This window comes from Acomys russatus, chromosome 21 (genome assembly GCF_903995435.1).
Source record: "Acomys russatus chromosome 21, mAcoRus1.1, whole genome shotgun sequence".
In the NCBI taxonomy this organism is placed as follows: domain Eukaryota; kingdom Metazoa; phylum Chordata; class Mammalia; order Rodentia; family Muridae; genus Acomys; species Acomys russatus.
This window is the reverse complement of record NC_067157.1, coordinates 10,874,235-10,897,400: the sequence shown is the minus strand read 5'-3', so window position 1 is coordinate 10,897,400 and position 23,166 is coordinate 10,874,235. Positions and strand designations below refer to the sequence as shown.

At 43.7% G+C, this 23,166-nt stretch overlaps 1 protein-coding gene across 2 annotated transcripts in view; it reads left to right on the top strand.

Moving 5' to 3' along the window:
- Cdk19 (cyclin dependent kinase 19) overlaps positions 1 to 23,166 on the top strand; it is a 128,334-nt gene that overhangs the window by 37,010 nt on the left and 68,158 nt on the right. The window contains exon 2 of one of the 2 annotated variants that reach the window (XM_051164578.1): positions 3,273 to 3,348. The exons of the other annotated variant lie outside the window; for it this stretch is intronic. Within the exon in view, the coding sequence (XP_051020535.1) occupies positions 3,273 to 3,348 (76 nt within the window). The remainder of the gene's footprint in view (positions 1 to 3,272; positions 3,349 to 23,166) is intronic. 2 annotated transcript variants of the gene reach the window in all.

Below are 23,166 nucleotides of genomic sequence, written 5' to 3'. Positions count from 1 at the left end.
TCAGCTGTTGATACTCAGGTAGGAGGAGGCGCTGGCTTTAACTGCTCTTTGTCACCTGCTACTTGTGCTTCTTAGTGGTTCCTAATGGTCTGAAACCCCGGGAACAGTGGGAGAAAGGGGGGGGGGCATTTAAGCTTTGTTTGTCTTTGCTCTTTAAGATAGATCCATGAGCTTGGTGTAGTGGGACATGCCTTTCATCACAACACCTGGGAGGCGGAGGCAGACAGACCTCAGGAGTTCAAGGCCAGCCTGGTCTATCCAGGCTAGTTCTAGTTACGGCTACATATAGTGAGGCCCTTTCTTCCTTCCTTCCTTTTTTCTTTCTTTCTCTCTCTCTCTTTCTTTCTTTCTTTTCCCGAGACAGGGTTTCTTTGTGTAGCCTTGGCTGTCCTGGACTCACTTTGTAGACCATGCTGGCCTCAAACTCACAGCGATCCATCTGCCATTGCCTTCCGAGTGCTGGAACTAAAGGTGTGCATCACCATGCCCGTTTGTGAGAACCTTTCTTAACCTCTCTCCAAATACTTTCAAGTTAATCATGTTGAAAATACTAAAGAGTATTTAAGTCAGCAGTTGTTTCTGGAGTATCAAATTATTTTGGGACCTTCTCCATGATAACTTAAAGCTTTATATTACTAGTACCATTAAGTAATGCAACTTCCTGAATCTTAACATGTGTTTTTAATTTCTAGTATTACTTTCAGTATACATTTAGATGTATGTATTTACTTATAGTAGAATAGTCTGTATATTTTCTTAATAACACGGTGTCCTACTTGCTTTCTGTGGTTGCGGTAAATCACTGACCAAAACAACGCTTTTATCCCCCAGGGAGGGACGCTCGGACAGGAGCCTAGAGGCAGGAAGAAAAGCAGAAGCCGCAGAAGAATGCTGCTTCCTGGCTTGCTGTCCGTGGCTTGCTCAGTTTGCTTTCTTACACAACTCAGAACCACCTGCAGGCTCTTCTCTTGTCAGGTGACTCTAGAGCAGTGTTCTCAACCTGTGGCTTGTGACCCCTTTGCGGGTCGTTAGCTCTTTCATGGGTTGCGTATCAGACATCCTGCATATCAGACAGTTACCTTACGATTTATAACGGTAGCAAATTACAGTTAGAAGTAGCAGCAAAAACACTGTCACGAGGCGCTGTATTGAAGGGTCGCTGCTTTAGGAAGGCAGAGAGCCGCTTCTCTCCTGTATCACGCTGAGAAGAGGTCAGCAGGACGTGGTAAATCTCCCATGCTTCTGATGACCTGGCAGCGTCATTGTAGTGAGCTCACCACAGACTGCTCTCTTGACATCTGGTATGTTTCCTGTTACTAAATGCTGTGTAAAGGCTTGGGGATTGACTGGGCCTTCGAGCCAGTCTTTAGCAGCACCACATTTTGTTTAAAAAGTCAATAAAATAAAAGATGCTTACTTATATTGATTGGCATATAATGGAAAAATGCAATTTTTAGACCAATGGTGAGAGGAAAACGTCTATAATTCACTTATTTACCCAACATAGGTGATTAAAGTTATAATAGGTGCTAATCAAGCTAGGCAGTGGTGGCACACGCCTTTAATTCCAGCGCTCAGAGGCAGGTGGATCTCTGTGAGTTCAAGGATAAGCTGGTCTACAAAGCGAGTTCCAGGACAGGCAGGGCTACACACAGAAACTCTGTCTTGATTAAAAAATAAAAAACAAATAAATATATATACACACACACACACATATTTTACAAAGAAAAATTCTCTCCTGTTTTATTCTTAACTCATATCTGTATATATAATATTTAATATATATTTCTATATTTTATATATATATATATATTTATTTATTTATAGTGCTGGTGTTTGACCCTAGGGCCTTTGGCATGTTAGGCAAACACATTACCACTGACGCACATTCCAGCTCTAAATTGAAAGGTACATTATGAATAGCACCTTAATCCTTTGTCTGCTGTTAGATACAGAAAGGGGAAGTGAGAAATAGCTGAGTAGGACAGATGTGCCAACGCTTTGGTGCTATCATTTACTAAACCCACCATGGTGCACCTTGCTGAGACTCTAATAAAGTGGCTCTCAACCTTCTAATGCTGTGCCCTCATGTTGCAGGGACCCTAACCATAAAATTGTTTTCGATGCTACTTCATAATTGTAGTTTTCCTGCTGTTGTGAATTGTGAGGTAAATATCTATTTTCAATGGTCTTAGGTGATCCCTGTGAGAGGGTCTTTTGACCCCAAAGGGGCCACAACCCACAGGTTGAGAACTACTGCTCTAATAGAGCCAAAAATTAAGAACTAGGGGGCATAGATTTTTTTTTTTTCTGTACAGGGTTTCTCTGTGTAGCCTTGGCTGTCCTGGACTCACTTTGTAGACCAGGCTGGCCTCGAACTTGCAGAGATCCACCTGCCTCTGCCTCCTGAGGAGTGGGATTAAAGGTGTGCGCCACCACGCCCAGCACTAAGGGGCATAGATTATGCCCCTTGTATTAGAACAACTCATGCACGATTTGTGTGTACCAGATAATCAAATCACAGGGGTGGCAGTCAGCTGGGGCTTTCTTGTGGTTGGTTCTGATGTACACTGAGGCTCTTAACTGTTAAAATAGCCACTCATCTGACCCACCTTCCCCATTAGTCAGCAAACACTGTGTTGTATGGGATAAAATAGCTGCTAACTGTTAGGTTTCCCTATATCCCTCATCCTGTCTCCGTTGCTTGTCTTCAGAACCCACTCCTGACCTGGATTTCTCCAGCAGTGTTTTGAGAAAGACATGTTGGTGCTAAGTTTTGAAGTCTTAAAAGGCTTTTGCTTGGTGCCTTGGAACTTGGAGCTAATTGAGTCTGGTAGTTATGTTTTATATTTAGTAGTAGTTATATCTGATATCTGTCAGTTATTTCTGTAGTGACGGTTTATAACGGAATGCTTCTGTAGACTTCAGATAATTACGGCAGAAGTGGGAATGATCTCACAATATGTTTGAGTTTATATATATATGAATATTTGGTCTTTGAAACTAGTGCTGTCTTTAGTATCCTAATCTGTTCATTTTGAATTTCATGTATTCTGTCTGGTGTTTTTATTATAACATGAATTTCTTGTGGCATTTCATAGTTCTGTAGTAGAATATTATAAAAAAATCAGCAATGGATGATGATATAGTGACAATATTTACATATCATTGTGAGACTAAATACATTTCCATTGTTTTTGTAGTTATAATTTTAAACCAAAAAGAGTAATATATGGAAAAATTAAAAAAATTTTTTTTTTGTTCACATGCAGAAAAGATGAAAAGGAATATGCACTGAAGCAAATTGAAGGCACAGGAATATCCATGTCAGCTTGTAGAGAGATTGCAGTAAGTACATAAATATAGTTTATTTTATTATCACTATTGGGTATTTATTTTAATGTAAGATATCCATTAATATATTCAATGAATGATAACTTTGCAGATTTAAATTCTAGGAAATGAGAAAATCTGTAAGCTTGATATCACTTGAAAGTCATTTTCGAACATTTTTTCAACGCTATTTAAGATTTGGAATATTAGAAATACTGAATATATAATGATTAATTAAATATAGCATATATTATTTTGGTTTTTCGAGACAGAGTCTCTCTGTGTTAGTCTTCGCTGTCCTGGACTCGCCTTGTAGACGAGGCTAGCCTCAAACTCACAGTGATTCGCCTGCCTTTGCCTCCTGAGTGCTGGGATTAAAGGCGTGCACCACCACACCTGGGGTGAATAATTATTAAAGTGTATTTTCCTTTAATTTTAAGTTTGACATTTCTTTTTAAAATTAATTTTGTTTTTTTGTTTTTTTGTTTTTTTTTTTGTTGTTGTTGTTGTTGTTGTTGTTGAGACGGGGTTTCTTTGTGTAGCTTTGCCTGTCCTGGACTCACTTTGTAGCCAGGCTGGCCTTGAATTGATCCGCTTGCCTCTGCCTCTCGTGTGCTGGGATTAAAGGTATGTGCCACTACGCCCAGCCCTTAAAATTAATTTTCAAAGGTTTTATTTATTCATATTTTTGTGTGTATGCATGTGTAATTACATGAGTTTATGTGTACCATGTGTGTGCTGGCGCCCAAGGAGTATCAGATTCCTTAAGGAGTTGTAGGCACTGAGAGCTGCCTGATAGAGGTGCTGGGATCTGATTCTGCTTCTCTGTGAGAGCAGTGAGTGCTCTGGACCACGGGGCCAGCTCTCCAGCCGCAGATCTAATATTCCTTTATATAGAGAAAGGGGCTGTATTATTATATCTCATGTGGTTTAATTTTTTCTATGATATTTAGTGATAGACTTTACTAATTGTCACAAAATAAGACCATTATAATAGAATGATAATTTTTTTTATTTACTCATCTCTCACATCCTAAATTATCCTCCCCACCCTGCGTTCCTCCCAGCTGTCTTCTCCCTTCCTGGATCTATTGCTCCTCCATTTCCCATCAGGAAAGGGCAGGCCTCCCTGAGCATGGGGTAACAACATGCAGTGAGACTAGGCACAAACCCTCATAGCAAGGTTGGACGGAATGGAAGAGGAGGAAAAATCCAGGAGGAAAAGGGTTCCAAGAGCAGGCAGAAGAGCCAGAGACACCCACACTCCACCAGTAGGAGTCCACAAAAACCCACGCTCAGCAGCTACAGCATGCATGTCGAGAACCTTGTGCAGAACCGTGCAGCTCTGTGATTGCCACTTCACTCTGAGCCCTAGGAACCTGGTTTCCGTGGCTTCTTTTTTTTTCTAAGAGATATAGTAATAGATTTTACTAATTGTCTCAAAAAGTAAGACCATTATAATAGGATAATTCTTTAAAGAAGGATACTCCTTTCCTGTCTTACCCTTGCAATAAAGGCAAGGGCTAGCCATATATCTATTGAGGATTTTCTAAGTATTCTAATACTTAATTTTTACAATTCTGTGGGAAAAGTACTTCTGAAATTCCTATTCCATAGCAGAAAACAGACAAAACTATAGTTTGGTTTTGAAGGCTTGCTGTTAGTTTCTCACTTTAATTTTGCAACAGAGGTTTTTAGTTGGGCTAAAGAAGACGCCTAAAGAAGACATTGGATCCCCTGCTCCTCACCAGCTGCAGGGCCTGGGAGAGTGGGCCCTGCGTCTCTCCTGGGCAGCACAGCAGAGCTGGCCCTACTGGTGTGGGCACGGGTGAGCAAGACTGAGGCATGCGAACAGGAGATCTGGCCCTGCCCTTTGCAAGTTGCAGCATTGGATAAACCAGCTGGGGCAGCTCTGGTGGTATGAGCACAGGAGAGCTGGTGGACTGACCCGCTCTTCTACCACCCAGGCCCAGATCCAGGGTTAAGTTAGCCCACCCCAACATCAACTCTATTTTTGAATTGTTGGGGTGTGTGAAAGGGCCATCCTCCAGATCGAGAGCTGCAGGGTCTCTCTCCATGACACAGGCCAGCAACAGGATATCTGAGAAGAGTCCCAGTGAGGATCCAGTATTGATAGTGTTAGTAGGAGCCAGGGGCCTCCATCAGACCAGTGGACATTTGCAAGTAACGGTGTGTGCACAGAAGGGTGTCCTGTGTGACGCTCTGCGACACCCTACAGCTTTCATGGTGATCTCGGTTTGGTTTGGTTTTTAAATTTTCTTTTTGGCAGGGAGATTGCAAGGACAGAGGGTGGATATGAAGAGACGAGGAGATGTGTGGGATTGGGGCGCCTGATATAAAAATCACAAAGAATCAATGCAAAGTTAAAAAAAAAAAATCGAACACTATAGAAAAAGGATGATAAAAACATCTGCTATACCAACACACATAAATTTTTTTTTGTAAAAATTCTGCCACATACATAAAAATAGAGCCCATTACTTTTTTTTTTTTTTTTTTTTTTTTGGATAGAGTACGTTTTGATCTAAAGTAATAAAGAAAAATTTCAACTCTAAAGTTATCTGGACTATTTATTAATCATTCTAGGGTATGACACATTGTAAGATATAAGTTCTTAGCACTCTTAAAAACCTGAGATGTTTGCATCAAAGCGAGGCTAAAAGGTCAGGTCATCAGGCTGGGGAATGTAGGCTAAGGAGCATCTTAGTGCTTTTGGACTATTGTGAAAAACCAGTATAGAGTAAATGTCACAAAAACATCTATTTTGATACTTCTGCAGTCTAGAACCTCCAATATCAGGGCAGTGACAGACTCTGTACCTGCTATGGACCTCATTCCCTTGTCATGGATGGTTGGCCATCCTTTTCTTGTACCTCCTTCTATGACTGAAAGGACGCTAGGAATTTCTCTCTCTCTCTCTCTCTCTCTCTCTCTCTCTCTCTCTCTCTCTCTCTCTCTCTCTCTCTCTTTAAAGAAGGGAGCACACGTGAACATATATGCACATTTACCACACACATAAACACACTTACATACAAAATCATGGAGTCAGAAACCTTAATGCCTAGGGAAGAGAAGTCCGCGCGCGCACGTGCACACACACACACACACACACACACACACACACACACACACACACACACACACACACACAGTATGCTGCCTCTCAGTTCTGGCCTGCAGTACTGGGATGTCTTGCTTCCTTGGTGACTCTGCTTGGATATTTACAAATGTTTGTGTGCATCCACATTCCAGCCGGGGTTCCCAGGTGACAGGCAGGTCAGCTGTGACGGACTGTCCCTTTGGGTTTCTGTACACACAGTGCAGTAGGTAGATGGGAATGGAATGGCCAGTGAAGGAATTCCCTCTGTTGTTTTCTCTCTTGGTCCCCTGCTGGGGCAGCCTATCATTAGAAAGCTGAGTGGAATGCTTACAACTTTTGGTATAGATGAAAAAGCTTTTTTTTTTAAAGTTATGAAATGGAATGGATAAAATGTAAATTAGCTGATAATTAACTCTTAGAAAAGTTTTTAAATACCCATGAATAAAGCTGTTTAAATTTTCATAATTTATCTCTATAACCTTAAACTAATTCCTTACTAAAATAAGAATTTCCTGTCCTGTATAGTCATGGTTAACATTTTTCAGTTATATAATATATTTGGCTTCTTTAGCAAAATAAGCACTATTCCTAATTATTTTCCTTCCTTTTTTTTTTGACATACAGTTTCTCTATGTAGCCTGGCTATCTTGAACTGCTCTGTAGACTAGGCTGGCCTTGAACTCATAGAAATCTGACTGCCTCTGCTTCTCAGTAAAGGCATGCACTATCACTCAGCTTCCTGGTGATTTTTACAGCGAAAAAGGAGGTTTGTAAGAGTAGGGATGCAGTTTGTTCTTATTTAGGAGGATCTGGGGAACTGGTTTCATACCAGTACACAGGGCAACACTTTTCATTCTCTGAGATATGAAAAGGTACTGGGAACCAGCCAGCAAGTGAACCTCTGGTTCTCTTAGCATCTCTGTCTGCCTTTATAATAAATAGGCTGACGTACGTCTCTTAAGTTACATTCATGGATACACCTCTTGAAGCACATTTGAACCTGTGTTCCCATTAGAAGGCCAAGTGCTAAAGTTTGCTATTGTAAGATGATTTAAGCACCTGCCCTTTCTGTTAGTGGAAAAGAGGTGGGCTGTCTTGGCTTCTGAGTTTTGTTCAAAGGCTGGCTAGTTTCATGTCAACAATACAAGTCAGAGTCATTTTTGGAAGAGGAAACACCTTTTGAGAAAATGCTCTGTCTTAGTATTCTCTTGCTGTGAAGAAGCGCCATGACCGTGGTCTTATAAAGGAAAGGATTTAGTTGGGTCTGGCTCACAGTGTCAGAGGTCTAGTCCCTTGTCATCATGGCGGGAAGCATGGCAGCATGCAGGCAGACATGGTGCTGGAGGAGGAGCTGAGAGCTCTACATCAGGATCTGCAGGCAGCAGGAAGAGAGACTACTACCTCCAGTGACACACTTCCTCCAAGAAGGCCACACCCCCTAATCCTTTCAAAATGTGCTCCACTCTGGTGGCCAAGTATTCAAATCTTGGGGGCCAAATACTCAAAGCCTATTGGATCCATTCTTATCCAGACCACTCGTGCTCCACCAGGCTGGCTGTGGGCAAGCTGTGATGAGTTTCCTCCTTTGATGGTTGGTGTGGGAGGACCCAGCTCACTGTGGGTGGTTTTATCCCTGGGCCAGAGAATGCCACGAGGAGCAAACCAGAAAGTAGAATTTCCTCCATGCTTCTGCATCAGTTTTGCTTCCAGGTTCCTGCCTTGATTTCCTGCCCTGACTTCCCTTAGTTCTGGGCTGTGATCTGGAAATGTAAGCTAAAGTAAATCGTTTTCCTCCATGTTGCTTTTGGCCATAATGTTTTATAACAGAAACAGATACTCTTAACACAGTGACTGAAGGTGACAAAAACGAGCAAGAACAGTTTGACTGTATAGACAGTGGCTTTGCTCATCGCTGTGTGTGTCGTGGTGAGGGAAGATGCGCTAGTGCGAGGACCCAGTTACAATGGACCTGAAACCTCTTCACTTACCCCAGCCCAGGGGCATCGGCGGAGAGCAGCACCTTTAGGCACTGGCGCAGGTCTTTAGATTCTTGCTCTCTGTTTTTAACTGGAACTTATTTATTTAAAAAGCAATTTTAAAATTTTATGTGTATGGGTGTTTTATCTACATGTGTGTCTGTGTACCATTTGTGTGCCTGGTGCCCATGGAGGCCAGGCGCCAAATCTCTTGGAACTTGAGTTATAGGCAGTTGTAAGCCAACATGTGGGTGCTGGAGACCCTTAGGCCCTCTGCAAGAGCAAAAATAGTCTTAATTGCTGAGCCAACTCTCCAGGACCCTTGCCTGGTCTGGAATTCCCTATATTAGACTGGCTGGCCTCAAACTTACAGAGATCTTGCCTGTCTCTGCATGTGCAGTGCTAGGATTATATGCATGTGCCACCACATGTGGCTCCCTATTTTTTAATGTTACTTTTGTCTTGATCAGTTTTGAAACAAAAGTGTGCTAGTGAAATAACTCCAGGATTAAAAAAAAACAATCTGATGTGCATATGCAGGGTTTAGCTTAGGGCTTGGATATAAATAAGCTGCAAATGGTGGCAATGGTGATTGTTGGTAGTAATCTTTTCTAATTTTAAACACTAATCAATTGTTATTTTTATTTTATTCTTTTATTTTTTGTTTTTGAGATAGGGAGCTATAGAGATGAAGTTTTGTTTGCTTGTTTGTTGTTTTGTTTTGAGACAGTCTCTGTAGCCTTGGCTGGGCTGGCCTGGAAGACATAGACCAAGGCTGGCCTTGAGCTCCTAGAGATCCCCGTGCCTCTGCCTCCCTAGTACTGGGATTAAAGTGTGCACTGCTTTGCTCAGCATCCCTCCCTCTTTTCGTAAGCTTTACTTTTATTTTAAAGGTGTTCATTTTAAGGTCACAATTTGAGTTACAGTGCGTTGTGAAAGGTGACAGGGGCCTGGGGCTTAAAGCAGTGTGCTCTCCTTTCTCTGAAGTTGAATTTGCTAGTATTGTGGGAAATGCATTATAGGTCTCTGGTAAATACTTGTTTTAATTTGTTGTTTGTTTTTAAATAGGTAGGTTCTAGCTACGTAGCTTGCCTAGACCTTGCCCCTCAGTTGGCCAATAACTTGATGCAGCCTGCCTGTTCTGCCTCTTATGTGCTGGATCGCAGGTGTGCAGCTCCGTGCCTGGCACACTGAGACAGATGCCTTTCAGACTGATGCTTGGTATTGTCTCTGAATGCTACATTAGTTTGAGGATGTACTTAATACAGTAGAAAATGCACTTGTCGCCTCCATTGATACTAGTTAGTAGATACTGGGTACTATTTTCTGTGACATTTTGCATAGTAAAATTTTTATGCGTATGTAAGTCTTTAGCCACTCAGGTGACTGGATTTGGCTGTGTAGAGCTACAGAGCTCAGGACTGCTTGTTGCCAGTTTCTGTGGGGAGACACATTCATGTGGTTATGCCCACTTGCTTATTGATTTTGGTGCTTGATTGAACCCAGTGCCTTGCACATGGTAAACATACTCTGCCACTCAGCTATACCTCTAGTGGGGAATGGATTGAGAATTAAATCCTGTATAGCTGAGAGTGGCTTAAATTTTCTATCCTTCTGCCTTCGCCTCGTTGGGATTGAATTAAAGTCTTACAATGCTAGGCTACATCTTGTCTCTTCATATTTCGTGATGGTGACAGGCAGGCTCTTCAGGCCTTTCAGGTGCTTGGGGTCTGTAAAAACTAGAATTGAGACTGGGAAAAGTTAGACAAAGGGCAGGGCCTATGGCAACCAAGAAGAATAGGAACAGTGTGCCCAAGCACTGTGAGGTTGGAGCTTGTTCTGTCACTATAAGAAAAAAGAGGAGGGAAATTAGAAAGCTCCAGGGTAGACGAGGGGCTATAGTGGGCTGCTGCTAGGGTGTCATATGTTAATAAGGGTGGAGCCATAAAGCTCCAGTCAGTAGCTGTGTTAAGTGGAGACTGCCAGTGGACAAGGTGGTCTCATCGGTTTGGAAAGCCCACAGTGGGGTGTTTACACAACAGTGCACAGGCCAGCAGAAAGCTTAGCGTGAGTGACACAGCCTCACTCGCTGTTCAGTGTGTTTCTGGCGAAGGCGCTCACTAACCACAGTTAGAGAATGCCCCGTCAGGATGAGGCGGCGCCTTAGCCGATACCACAGGAATAGGCTGGATAAGCATGAAGCGTAAGTTTCAGCCTCATAAGCTCTTGGCACCCTGAGCATGTCTGGTCATCTACAAGTTTGACTCTGTTGTTTTTCTTAGAAGAATGTTTTAATTGATTGGAAATTCTACACCTTGTAGATTGTAGTGATACATAATTTTCTGAGGGGGTGGATGATCTGCTTTCTGGTGAGTTTGCCAAACCATATTATATTTCTTATATTAAAAAAAAAAAAAAAACCCAGATACATAAGCCTATTTTTACTTGTTGTTTCAGTCTTGGGACATTTCCAGGTGGGTTCATTTGAGTGTTTTCTTGGTTAGCCTTTAAAAATTATTCCCTATTCCGACCCTACACTACATCTGTTTTTCTTTGTGTTGGACACTGAACTTGGGGCTACCTGGAACACATAACAGGCATATGATGAGCCACTGAATTATGTACCCAGCCCCAGGATTCTTGAAAGTTAAAGGTTTTTTAACTTAATGAGCCTATCATGTTATCAAATTAAATATATTTTAATACTTTATGGCATTCTTGTTTGTTTTTGTCAATTTTTGCATTCTAATTCTTTGTTAATTTATGTTAAATGCTGCCTATTTTATTATGTTTCTAGAAATCTTAAGCTATCTTTCATTCTCAGCACATTGAGAAGGGGCCTGAGGAGGGCGGTCAGACAGAGCACATGATAGAGCACATGATAGAGCACATGATAGGGTCTTAGGACAGCTTTGGGAGGTGTTTTGTTTCCTCTACCACATGAATCCCAAGAGTCAAACTTAGGTCCTCAGGCCTGGCAGCTTGTGCTTTTATTTGCTGAGCCATCTTACCGCTTTGTAAAGTTAGATGTTTTTAATCCAGTGGGAAACAGGCTAAAGACACCTGTGCACTCATTGACCATGAGAAGTTGAGCCTTCACCCCTATTGACGAGTGTTCACAGTACTGTAAGGTCCTCTGCCTGTGAGATGCGCGAGCGTAGCAGTGACACAAAGCATGCACGCCTAACCACCCGATACCTGAGAGGATTTAAGGCCTGACCCATGAGATGGAAGCCATCTGACAAGAACCTGTGACTAGATTGGCCATGGAACTAAGGGAAAACTAAATCCTAGTGCTGTCTGCTAACAAACAGAGCACAGCAGCAAGCGACTCCCAACAGCATCCTGCTGTACTCAGATCAGGCCTTGCTCGGCCACCATCAGAGAAGCTTCCTCTTGCAGCAGGTGGGAGCAAATACAGAGGCCATAGCTGGACAGTGTGCAGAGCTTGGGAGACCTTGGACACTCAGTACTGAACGGGGTGTCTCCATCATTACCTCCTCCCCTCATGGCTCAGCGGACCTTTGAAAGAGGAGGCAGAAAGAGTGTAAGAACCAGAGATGATGGAGGACACCATAGAAACAAGGCCTTGTAAACACAGCACTACTGAAGTCCATAGGGACTCACGGAGACTGTGGCAGTGTGCGCAGAGCCTATGCAAGTCTGGGCCTGATGGGGTTGCAGTGTTGTGTGGAAATGAACACAGGCCCCCATCCTTATTGGGGTGTGTCAAGGGCTCTAGTTATAGTGAAAAAGTTGGTATATTCATCAAGATTAACCAAGAATGTTTTGAACATAGTATAAAAAGAATGCTTATGTTTGTTAGTTTTATATCAGTTTGACACAAGCTGGAATCATTTGGCAAAAGGCAACCTCAATTGAGAAATATCTTCATAAGCTTTGCCTATAGGCATAATGCCGCAGTACAGTTTCTTAGTTAATGGTTGATGTGGGAGGGCCCAGCTCCTGGGGCTGATGACACCCCTGGATAGGTAGTTCTGCGTAGTGTAAGAAAGCAGGCTAAAGCTTGGCGTGGTGCCTCACGCCTGTAATCCCAGCACTCTGGGAGGCAGAAGCAGGTGGATCTCTGTATTCGAGGACAGCCTGGTCTACAGAGTGAGTCCAGGACAGCCAAGGCTACACACAGAAACCCTGTCTCTGAAAACAAACAAACCAACCCACCCCCAGGCCCCCAAAAGCAAGCAAACAGGCTGAGCAATCCAGAAAGCTTTTTTCATGACATCTGCTTCAGTTCCTGCCTGGAGTTCCTGCCCTGTCTTCTGCAGTGATGGGGTGTGACCTGAGAGCTGTGAGAAGGGAATAAGCCCTTCGCGCCTCGCCCCCCCCCCCCCCCTTTCAGAGCATCAGAAACTAAGACAATGTGACGCAGAAAGAAGACAGTATACAGGACTAGGTGTCAGAGGCCTGTAACTTCAGATGTTTGCGAGGCCAAGGCAGGAAGATAGAAGGTCAGAGCCTCCCTGGGTTACAGAGTAGCAGTTCAAGGTCAGTCTGGGCAACTTCTGGTACCAAGGCTTGGTGATAGAGTATGTGCCTGGTAACTCTGAGGTTTTAGGTTCAAACCCTGGGATTGTATGTATGTAGAAAGATGTAGAAAGCAAAGAAACCTAAGTAATACATATAAAACCTTTGCGCATACATAAGGATGGCTCAGTGATTAAGTCTGAAGCTCTTACAGAGGACCTGGGTTCAGTGCCCAGCACCCACATGGCAGCTCACAGCTGTCACTCCTGCCCCAGGGATCTAGTCTTCTTCTGACCTCTTTGGGTACTTTGCTTACATGCTGTATTTACATACATGCAGGTATGTCAAATAAAAGATAAATCTTGAGAAAAATGTAAAGTTGGCTTAAAAATTATGTCTGTATATCTGTGTATGCATATGTGTGTGTGTGCTGGCGCGGAGTATCTTGTGCCCTTGCTCGCTCTCCATCTCGGTCCTTGAGATAGAGTCACGAATGCCTTTGACTAGACTGGATGTTACCACACGGTGCCCTTCCCCAAATAAATAAATAATATGAGAAAGAAAGCCGTTCTACGTATAACATGTAGTAAATACTCTGACAATAGCAAAACCTCTGCAATGTGTGGCCTTTTTCCATCCCAAGTCTCTGTCAGACTCTGAGTCTGAATAGTTTACTCTTCGTAGGCAAAGTTCATATTGGAGTTATCTAGCATTTTTCTCTCACGGGATTATAGATTTGCTTGCTACAAACGAAAATACACATTCTTCCTAACAGAGAAAATAGAAATTTAAGCTACTAGCTCAAAACATTCTTTTTTTTCTTTTTTGAAACAGCCTTGGCTGTCCTGAAACTCCTGCTGTAGACCAGGCTGGCCTCGAACTCAGAGATCTGCCTGTTTCTGCCTCCTGAGTGCTGGGATTCCACGTGGCTTTCAAAACAGTTTTGTAGCTTTCCCATTATGCTGCCTGTCTAGGGTTTCGATTACTGTGATAACACACAACAAGAAACAGGTTGGGATGGAAAGGGTTTGTTTTGCTTACACTCTCATATCTCAGCCCATAATGGAAGGCAGTCAGGACAGGAGCTGGAGCAGGGAAGGAGCCTGGAGGCAGAAGCTGGCGTCGTGGAGGCCCTGGGGGTGCTGCTTATTGCCTTGCTGTTCATGCTTACAGCGTCCAGGACCTGCAGGCTTGCCAGCCAGTCTGGTGGACACATTTCCTCAGTTGAGGCTCCCCTTCCCCCAAGGACTGTCCTGTGTCAAGTTGACAGAGACTAACCAGCAGTCTGACTTGAGGACACCCTTCCCGTCCCCCAGGGCATTTAAATTAGGTCCAGAATATTTTCAGACCTTACCTGCTTTGCTTCTTCCTTTTCTTTTCTTTTTTGTTTTTTGAGACAGGGTTTCTCTGTGTAGTCTTGGCTGTCCTGGACTCACTTTGTAGACCAGGCTGGCCTCGAACTCACAGGGATCTGCCTGCGTCTGTCTCCCGAGTGCTGGGATTAAAGGCATATGCCACCACACCGGGCTTAGACCTCACCTGTCATGGCTTCCTGCCTAACCAGTCCCTCTCCCCTTTACTTTGGGTTTGAGTTGACCTGCTGAGACACCTCAGGGTTTCCTAGGCTGTAAGGCATGGTGCTTCAGTCCTCTGTCTTTGGATAGAAGGGTCTGATAACTAATCTGTTTATTCCTCATCAGCCGGCACGGATTGATCTCTGCAGGTACACTCCTACTATCCTATAAAGCATCTCTTAATGCTTTGTTTTCTAAGTAAGGAGACTACATGAAGCAGTGTTGCTGCGCAACTCTGACATGGTTGTCTTGGCTGCATTGTGAATACTAGGATTATCTCTTCTCAGTCAGATGGAGTCACTGACTGCTCTTTGAAGCTACTGGTATTTAAAAATGGTACCGAAGTGGGTTCCCATGGCAATACTGTACCCACTTATTTTTGGCAAACACTGCATCTTTTTACAAGTTAGGTGGAGAAAGAGAAGTGTTCTTTGAGTTTATTTATAAAAATCAAGCCAGTTTAGGATTTTGGTCTTTTTATCTTTCAAGAGATAAAGGAAAAGACTGTTAGATTAAGCAAAAATTAACGAAAAAAAAGTTTTTTAATGAAAGTTTAAAAAAAAATATATATTTTTTTTGGTTTTTTGAGACAAGGTTTCCTTGTGTAGCCTTGGCCATCCTGGACTCACTTTGTAGACCAGGCTGGCCTCAAACTCACAGCGATCGGCCTGCCTCTGCCTCCTGAGTGCTGAGATTAAAGGCGTGCGCCACCACGCCCGGCTTTTAAAACATTTGTTTTTAAAGTTAGCCTCTAGTGCCTTTTCCTCCCTCTTCCCTTTACCCCCTTTTTCTTCTCCTTGGTTTTTCAAGACAGGGTTTCTCTGTGTATCCCTGGCTGTCCTGGACTCACTCTATAGGCGAGGCTGGCCTCGAACTCAGAGACTCACCTGCCTCTGCTGGGATTAAAGGCATGTGTCACCACTGCCCAAGTGTGTGTTTTATTCTTATGTAAAAGTTTACTTTTTTAAGAATGAGAAAAAAGATTTAGTTTTATGAGTGTTCTGCCTGCATGTATACTGGGCCCCATCTGTGTTCCTGGTGCCTACAGATATCAGAAGAGGGCATTGACACCCCTGGAACTGTGCAGTTACAGACAGTTTTGAGCCACCATTTGGGTGCTGGCAAATTGAACCCTGGTCATCTGGTTGAGCAGCCAGTGTTCTTAACTACTGAGCCATCTCTCCAGCCATACAAGTTTATTTTTGAGTGAGTGAATGAATGATTGAACCTAGAAGGTTTGCTTTCTAGACGGTCTGCTAAGCCCTGGATTTGTATTAAACGAATGTTTCCTGTCTCATAATTAGACATGAAAAGTTTAAATAAATAAAAAACTAAAAATTAAACCTAAAGCCAGGTCTAACCTGAAAATACTTGCACAAGTAACATTATTTCGACAGAGCAGGTTATATTTGAGAATGTGTGTGTATGCACATATGAATACAATCAATGAGAGAAGAGTGCTCAGACATGCTTAGAGACTGCAGCAGTGATGCCGTGTGCTATCTTGGTGATGATTTCCCAGCTCTTTTAGGCTGAGTGAGACTTTGTACAGGGTGGTTAGGTTGAATGAGGAAGGGAGGCCTACTAGTGCGGACAGTGTGCTTTACAGTGAACTTGCCTCTTACTGTCTGTCTTTAGTAATACTCAAATTCATCTCAACATTTGATTTGTGTTTTTTTTTTAAGAAGTACTAATAACATTATTAATCTGATACAGTCTTCTATTTAGTTTTTTAAAAAAGATTTATTTACCGGGTATGGTGGTGCACGCCTGTAATCCCAGCACTTGGGAGGCAGAGGCAGTCAGGTCATTGTGACTTCAAGGCCAGCCTGGTTTACAAAGTGAGTCCAGGACAGCCAAGGCTACACAGAGAAACCCTGTCTCAAAAAACAAAACAAAACAAAAAACATTTATTTATTTATTGTGTATACCGTTCTCTGCCTGCATGTGTGCCTGCAGGCCAGAAGAGGGCATCGGATCTCATTATAGATGGTTGTGAGCCACCATGTGGCTTCTGGGAATTGAACTCAGGACCTTTCGAAGAGCAGCATTGAACTCTTAAAAAGTCCTCTTTTGGAAGAGCAGCCAGTGCTCTTAACCTCTGAGCCATCTGTCCAGCCCTCTTCTATTTAATTTTATTCTCTAAATTGGACTTAATGTTTGGTTAACTCAGACTTTTGAGGTTTCCAGTATTTCAAAAGCAAGCTAATCCGATGTTTTCTAGTTTGGTTCATTTTTCTTGTTGCTGTGTGAATATTTTTTTTCAATTTTAAGATTTATTTATTATTACGTATACAATATTCTGCTTGCATGTACACTTGCAGGGCAGAAGAGGACACCAGATCTTGTTATAGATGATTGTGAGCTACCATGTGGTTGCTGGGAATTGAACTCAGCACCTGTGGAAGAGAAGGCAGTGCTCTTAACCTCTGAGCCATCTCTCCAGCCTCTGCTGTGTGAAGTTTTAAAGCAACACATCCTTTGAAACTAACAAATTAGATTTTTAGGAAGTTAGTATTTAATATCCTTGGTTCATTTAGCAAGTTCCACCCACAGGATACATAAGAGAAAAGCACAGGCAGCAGTAGTTCCGTCCTGGTGGGCTCTGCCTGCAGGAGGTCAGTCGGAGAGCCTTGGCGGTCTGCAGGTTTGCACTCAGCGTTAGGATAACGCCTTGTCTGGCTGCCACCCTCCTGTAACTGTGTAACTTAGATTCTGAGTGATAGTGTGTGTTTCGTTTTCTCTCTGTGATAGTCTTAAACATTAGGCAGAGGAAAAAAAAAAAGAGTTTACCTCCTACTTCTGCAGTCACTGTAGAGGAGCTCTTTCCCAGGCAAGGGTTATTCTACTTAGTGTCCATGTCAACTCTCTCTGTAGACCAGGCTGGCCTCAAAGTCACAACCAATGGCCTGCCTCTGCCTCCCTGAGTGCCGGGATCACAGGTGTGTGCCATCGAGCCCCACTTTTAAAAATGCCTGTTTTTTTGGGGGGGGGTGGTAGTTTCAAGACAGGGTTTCTCTGTTTAGCCTTGGCTGTCCTAGACTCCCTTTGTAGACCAGGCTGGCCTCGAATTCACTGTGATCCGCCTGCCTCTGCCTCCCGAGTACTGGGATTAAAGGCGTGTCCACGCTGACTTAAAAATGCTTTTGAAAGAAGGCACCAGTACATTGCCCAGGCTTGCCTCAGCTCTCACTGTGTGACCCAGGATGCCCTTGAATTAGTGTGGGTCCCCCTGCCTCAGCACCCTGAATGCTGGGATGACAAGTTTGCACTGTCAAGGCTGGCTGGGTCATTTTTACTTTACTGCCTTTGTCTAAATCCTTAGTATCTTTTCTTTTTCTTTTTCTTTTTCTTTTGCCTAACCTTTAGCAACAATGTTCTGTTCTTGCCTATCTGCCAGCTTGTCCTAAATATAGCCACTGGATTAATCTCAAACTGCAGACACAATTAGGTTACTCTTTAGCTGCAGGATCTCATCCTGTAGACTCAGAGCTCTGCAGCAGATGCACATTGGTGTCCCTCAGCATTCCTGACTGAAGTCCATGTGGTCATTTGTGTCCTTTCCCCCTCTCACATTAGGTGCTTGCTTTGTTGATGTGTGGCTCTTCTTTTCCCCTTTTGTTTCCAGATACTGGAGTGGATAAAGGGAAGCTTCAAGGCTGTTAGCAGTGGTGTGCTTGTGTGTCTAGTTATGAAGGGAGGAGCTTGAGGTTGTCCACTTGACACTCCTGGGAAGAAGGAGCCTCAGTTGAAGGACTGTCTTCATCACACCAACCTGTGGGGTGCTTTCTGTATTGCTAATTAATCTGGGGGGCCGCCTGGCCCATTGTGGGAGGTACCAGGCACAGGGAGGTGGTCTGGGCTGGGGAAGAAAGGGAACTGAGTATGAGCCTGAAGGCAAGAGAGCTGCATCTCTCCAGGGTTTTTCCTGTGGTTCCTGCTTGAGCCCTCCCCTGCCTTCCCTTGGACTGTGACCTGGAAATGTAAGACAAAGAAACCACTTTCCCAGCTGCTTTTGGTCTGAGTAAGGAAAAGCGAGTGGAAATGTTTCTGAAGTGAATTGCTGAAGAAGCCGGCACTGCTGCGCTGGGTCAGTTTACTAAAGTTTTAGGTACCCAGCTGCATTTATTGTACTTCTGTTTTGTTGTTTCTTAAGCCAGTCTTTAAAGAATGCATGGTGCATATGGCCTCCTAGTTTGCAGAATAAATGATTGCCATTTGTAGCAGGTGTTCCGAGTGTTCTTAGACTCCACTGATCACTCACCTAGACAGTAGAAGGAATACTGCAGTACTTGACAGAGAACAAAACACAGTTCACACAAAAAGGGGGGGGGGGGGATCTTGCAAGCAGTGGACGTGGCATAAACGGGAGGTACTTGTGAAGTTGGTGAGTCTGCGGCTAAGCGCAGGGCCATGGAGGACACTGTCAGCAGCTGTTCTCAGATGACACTGGTCCTGTAGAATTGGTGACATTTTATTCCCTGCAAGTTTCTCTAATCCAGGCTTTAAAGGAATAGTCAGCAATGGCACTGCCGTTCCTGTCGGCATATAACCAAGGGAGATTGCCACATTTTATTGTGAACCTATTTTCAGTTTGCTGACACTACCAGAGAGTCCTTGTTTGTGAACCCACATTGGAAACTGGAAGTACTGCTGAGCCACGAAAGCGTGGAAAGTGACTGCAGTGGAGCTGGCGGGGCTGACCCAGCTCACGTGGGTCTGCTTGTTGCCTGGACCATCCTCACGTTGGCATGAGAGGCTCTGCCAGGCGTTGCGGAAGGAGTCCTGTTCAAGGTGGTGAAAGTCGGTTGGTTCTAGTCAGGCCTTGTCAAGGTCTCTGGAGGAGCAAGAGTGGGATGTTCTCTGTTGTACAGAAGCCGTTGATACTGTGCAGCAAGTTCAGAGCCCAGGCCATGGCGATGCTGTTCGCTGTCACTGACTGTCAGGATTTTAGAACACTTGTGCTAGTCTATCAGATGTTAAACCATTGCCACGGGGAAAGCCATGCCGCTTACTCTTCTGGCTCTCTACCAAGGACAGATATAACAAGCTTTCCAACTGAAATAGTGTTTTCTTGAGATTTTTTGTTTTGTTTTGTTTAATTCTTTTGGTATCTTCTTCATGCGGATGCTCAGTGTGTTTACTCTGTATTTGATTGATTTGTGGTCTCCTGTATCTTATGTCTCACATTTCCCTACCTTCTCTGATTTCTATAGACTTAATCAAATCTTCCTTAGTTCCTTTCCTTCTCAATTACTGATTCAAAAGTAATTTTTCTTAATTTGGTGTTACTTTTTCTTGTTTGTTTGTTTATTTGTTGTTTTTGAGACAAGGTTTCTCTGTATAGCTCTGGCTGCCCTGGAACTCACTGTGTAGACCAGGCTGGCCTTGAACTCATAAAGATGTGCCTGCCTCTGCCTCTGGAGTGCTGAGATTAAAGGTGTGTGCCACCACCACCTGGCTTATTGCATATTTATATAGATTCCTTTTCAAAGTTCATCCAGTGATCTCTGCCTATTACTTTTATTGTTTAAGGTCTACATTGGCTTTATTGAACTTTCCTTCTTTGCTTTGTTTCGTTACAATCAGGGCTTATTTCGATGTGTAGTCTTTGCTTCTTGTTTAGATATATGCTGCTGTCGATTAAGACCTGGATGGCCATACTGCTTAGTCTTTATAGAAGATGTTTTATTTTGGACCCACTTAAAAGTCACCAGTGCTGGGCCTGATGGTCTACACTGTGGCTCCAGCTGTGTTATGAGGGTTGTGATTCAAGGACTACCTGGGCAGTTCTCAAATTGTGAGGCCCTATCTCAACAGAGAAAAGCAAACAGTTCAGGAGGGCGGATGTGTGCCTCAGGGGCGGCACACTTTAAGACAGTGAATGCTCTGGATATAGAATTAGAAGCGTGCCAGCTACCAAGCACCCAGTCCTGCTGGGCACTGGATACCTGCTCACGTCATTCTCTCTACCTTGATTTGATTTCTCTTTTTGGTCATGAAATTTGATATTTTACTCCATTTGGGCTGCTAAACTAAAACTTTCTTAGATTAAATAATTTGTAAACCATAGACATTTATTTTTCATAGTTCTGGAAACTGGGAAGTTAAAAGATCAGGGTACCAATAGAGTATGCAAGCCTTCCTTTCATGGTTGAATGTGGTAGAGGGGCAGACAAGCCTCTCTGTGCTTTTTTTTTTTTTTTAAATAAGACAGACACTGTTTCCATTCATGAGGAGTCTGCTCTTCAAGGACCTCCTTGTAATAGGGTTGCATTGCAGTTAAATTTCAGCATGAACTTAGCTGGCAAACATACAGACTGTGGTACCTGTCAATGAACCTTCCTCTTTGTCTTTTCAGATCTGCTAAAGTATTTAATGGAAAGAATGAAATAGACCCCCCCCCCCCACGGTTTCTCTGTGTAGCTTTGGCTGTCCTGGGCTCATTTTGTACACCAGGGTGGCCTCGAACTCACAGGCCTGCGTCTGTCTCCCTGGGTGCTGAGATTACACGCACGCGCCACCACGCCTGGGTAATGAAGTAGTCTTAAAACGATAAATTCTAATGGAAACAGGGATCTTTCAAACAAGAATTAATTTTTCTGTCCCATGAGTCTTGCAGAATGCTATAAGTGTTAGTTGAAATGTATAATATGTTCTTATTGATTACTTTAGACTGCAACGTGACTTAACACTCTATATGTAATCCCCCGTGGAGGGATATACTTAGGCCCATGCCTCATGTTAACTTGAGGAATCTGTTACAGCCTGAGACCATCCTAGGTGTGTCCAGGTAACATCTGACTGCCCAGTCTAGAAGGACTACCACTTACTGTTGATTGCGATCTTGTGAGCAGTGCAGGAATGGAGGCAGAGCCCCACACTGTGCCCTCAGCAGGAGCATCACTCAGCTCAGGTTAAAGTGGATCCTTGACTTTATAGCCCCATCCAGGAGTTGTCAGTATGGAGCAGAATTGGCACTGAGTAAGCACAGAAAGAAAGGCGCCCAGACAGGATGAGCATGGCCACTAGCAGGGGGTAGGGACTTCAAAGAAGACTTGCAGGTTATTAAAAGACATTTTTAACAGATTTTAAGTGCAGAGTTCCCCCAGGGAAGGAATAAAACATCCCCAAGTGTGGATATGGCACCCCCTAAAGGATAGCATCAATGATACACCGTTTGGTGGCTTTTAAGGTATATCTCAAAGGTTACTAAGACGTCCCCTAACTTGTTTAAATAAGTGAGATTATAGGATGGCTCTAGAAGCCCTTGGATGGGATTACAACTTGATCAGAGCTAGAGCCACTAGAACTGTATAAAGTTAGGGCCTGTTTCTAGTAAGAGTTCTAGAAATTTCAGGTTTACTGCTGGAAAGACAGAGCCGATTTCTTGATACTTAGCTGGCGAGAAGATTCAACCAGATTCCTGGGCGATGGGCTCCTTTCCCATCTCGCCATCATTTCTATCTCTCTTCTAGTCAGTGATGCTCATAGGGCGGTGGCTCCTGAGTCTTCAGACAGCTTATCTGGTACCCTGAAATGCAGACCCAAGGTGAGTTGAATGAGGATGCCCCGTTGGCTCGTATGAAGATGGCCCCGTTGGCTCGTATGAAGATGGCCCCGTTGGCTCGTATGAAGATGGCCCCGTTGGCTCATATGTTTGAGTATTTGATCCGCAGCTGGTGAAACTGGGAAGGATTAGGAGGAGACATGTCCTGGTTGGAGGAGATGTGTCAGTGGAGGCTGGCTTGGAGGTTTCAAAAGACTCAAGTTATTCTCAAGTGTGTATCTTTCTGCCGTGCGGTTACACCTCTCAGCTCTCACGTTCGGAAACCCCCATTACAGATACTTTTATTTATTCTTTGAGAATTTTAGTTTCATTTATACAGTGTAGTTTGATCATATCTACCCCCCACTATCTCCCTCCCCTCCTCCTAATGCCGTTGACTCCATCTTCCTCCCAACTTCATTTCCTCCAATTTTTGGGTACTCATAACTGCCTGAGTTCAGTCAGTGCTGCCCATACGTGTATAGTTGTGGGAAGTGTCCATTGGGGCCTGAGAAACCTACAGTGACTGCTCCCCAGCAGAGATGCCTGTCTCTCAGTAGCCATCCACTGCTAGTAACTCCTTAGCTGCAGCGTTGACTGGCTTGACCTGGTGTAGGTGACCACAGGCAGCTGACGTGAGTTGATGTGTGCAACAGCTGTACTGTATCCGTCAGTCAGCTTTTCACAGCCCTTCTCCAGTCTTCCAGTTTTACACTCTTCCACCCAGTCTTCCATTGTGTCCCCCGAGCCGTGGCTGAGGGAAGTCCACACAGATGATTCCCCCCCAGCTTGTTCAGCACTCACACTTACTTATTCCCAGGGCCTTAGCTGATTGTAAGTCTCTGCGTTAACCACTTCTCTGCAAAAAGAAGCTGACTCAAGCCGAAAGCAACAAATCTGTGGGTATAAACATAAATATTTAGCATGCCCATTTAGCAAAACAACAGTAGGTTCTCTCTCGGCCTGTGATTGCTCTAGTCATGGGCTTTTGACCAGGTTTGCAGTGCAAAGCTGAAATCCCTCCTGTGGGGCAGGTCTCATATCTAATCAGGAATCAGTTGGTCACCCCACCGTAACTGTTGTGCCTCTAGTGTACCAGTGGATATATCTTGCCAGGCAGGTTAGTAT